The 2,500-nt window shown below is 47.6% G+C and overlaps 1 protein-coding gene across 1 annotated transcript in view; it reads left to right on the plus strand.

The window, feature by feature from the left end:
- Positions 1 to 2,500, plus strand: part of LOC135506558 (protein FAM184B-like) — a 49,846-nt gene that overhangs the window by 25,289 nt on the left and 22,057 nt on the right. Inside the window, 1 exon segment of the mRNA XM_064925904.1 lies at positions 1,128 to 1,245. Within this exon segment, the coding sequence (XP_064781976.1) occupies positions 1,128 to 1,245 (118 nt within the window).

Below are 2,500 nucleotides of genomic sequence, written 5' to 3' on the forward strand. Positions count from 1 at the left end.
CTCACTCACTCACTCACTCACTCACACAGAAACAGACTCACTCACACACACAGTCACTCACTCACTCACTCACAGTCACTCACTCACACACTAACACAGTCACACAGTTACTCACTCACTCACACAGTCACTCACTCACACACACAGTCACTCACTCACTCACTCACTAACTCACTCACTCACTCAGTCATTCCCTCACTCACTCACTCATTCACTCACTCACTCACTCACAGTCACTCACACACACAGTCACTCACTCACTATCTCACTCACACACACAGTCCCTCACACACACACACACACACAGTCAGTCAGTCACTCACACACACAGTCACATAGTCAGTCACTCACACACACAGTCACTCAATCACTCACACACACAGTAACACAGTCATTCACTCACACACACAGTCACTCACTCACACACACAGTCGCTCACTCACTCACTCACTCACTCACTCACTCACTCACTCACAGTCACTCACTCACACACTAACACAGTCACACAGTTACTCACTCACACACACAGTCACTCACTCACACACACAGTCACTCACTCACTAACTCACTCACTCACTCAGTCATTCCCTCACTCACTCACTCACTCACTCACTCACTCACTCACTCACTCACTCACAGTCACTCACACACACAGTCACTCACTCACTATCTCACTCACTCACACAGTCACTCACTCACACACATAGTCACTCACTCACTCACACACAGTCACTCACGCACACACACATTCACACAGTCACTCACTCACACACACAGTCACTCAGTTGTCACTCACAGACAGTCACACAGTCACTCACTTACTCACACATACAGTCACTCACTCACATACACAGTCACACAGTCACTCACTCACACACACCGTCACACAGTCACTCACACACACAGTCACTCACACACACAGTCACTCACTCACTCACTCACTCACTCACTCACTCACTCACACAGTCTCTCACTCACACACACAGTCACTCACTCACACACTCACACACACACACTCACAGAGACACTCTGAAGAACGACACACGGTGTGTGTGTGTGTGTGTGTGTGTGTGTGTGTGTGTGTGTGTGTGTGTGAGAGAGAGAGATGACCGTTTGCTTTCTTTTAGGAGGAACAGAGACACTCTGAAGAACGACACACGGCGTTGCAGGCTCTGGAGAGACAAGCTCAGGAGGAACTGCAGACCGAGAGGAACAGACTCCACACACTACACCTGTTACAGCTAGGTAACACACTACACCTGTTACAGCTAGGTAACACACTGCACCTGTTACAGCTAGGTAACACACTACACCTGTTACAGCTAGGTAACACACTGCACCTGTTACAGCTAGGTAACACACTGCACCTGTTACAGCTAGGTAACACACTACACCTGTTACAGCTAGGTAACACACTGCACCTGTTACAGCTAGGTAACACACTGCACCTGTTACAGCTAGATAACACACTGCACCTGTTACAGCTAGGTAACACACTGCACCTGTTACAGCTAGGTAACACACTGCACCTGTTACAGCTAGGTAACACACTGCACCTGTTACAGCTAGGTAACACACTACACCTGTTACAGCTAGGTAACACACTGCACCTGTTACAGCTAGGTAACACACTGCACCTGTTACAGCTAGATAACACACTGCACCTGTTACAGCTAGGTAACACACTACACCTGTTACAGCTAGGTAACACACTACACCTGTTACAGCTAGATAACACACTGCACCTGTTACAGCTAGATAACACACTGCACCTGTTACAGCTAGGTAACACACTGCACCTGTTACAGCTAGGTAACACACTGCACCTGTTACAGCTAGGTAACACACTACACCTGTTACAGCTAGGTAACACACTGCACCTGTTACAGCTAGGTAACACACTACACCTGTTACAGCTAGGTAACACACTGCACCTGTTACAGCTAGGTAACACACTACACCTGTTACAGCTAGGTAACACACTGCACCTGTTACAGCTAGGTAACACACTACACCTGTTACAGCTAGGTAACACACGGCACCTGTTACAGCTAGGTAACACACTACACCTGTTACAGCTAGGTAACACACTGCACCTGTTACAGCTAGGTAACACTGCACCTGTTACAGCTAGGTAACACACTGCACCTGTTACAGCTAGGTAACACACTACACCTGTTACAGCTAGGTAACACTACACCTGTTACAGCTAGGTAACACACTGCACCTGTTACAGCTAGGTAACACACTACACCTGTTACAGCTAGGTAACACTACACCTGTTACAGCTAGGTAACACACTACACCTGTTACAGCTAGGTAACACTACACCTGTTACAGCTAGGTAACACTACACCTGTTACAGCTAGGTAACACACTGCACCTGTTACAGCTAGGTAACACACTGCACCTGTTACAGCTAGGTAACACTACACCTGTTACAGCTAGGTAACACACTACACCTGTTACAGCTAGGTAACACACTACACCTGTTACAGCT

This window comes from Oncorhynchus masou, chromosome 20, assembly GCF_036934945.1.
Source record: "Oncorhynchus masou masou isolate Uvic2021 chromosome 20, UVic_Omas_1.1, whole genome shotgun sequence".
Classification (NCBI taxonomy): Eukaryota; Metazoa; Chordata; class Actinopteri; order Salmoniformes; family Salmonidae; genus Oncorhynchus; species Oncorhynchus masou.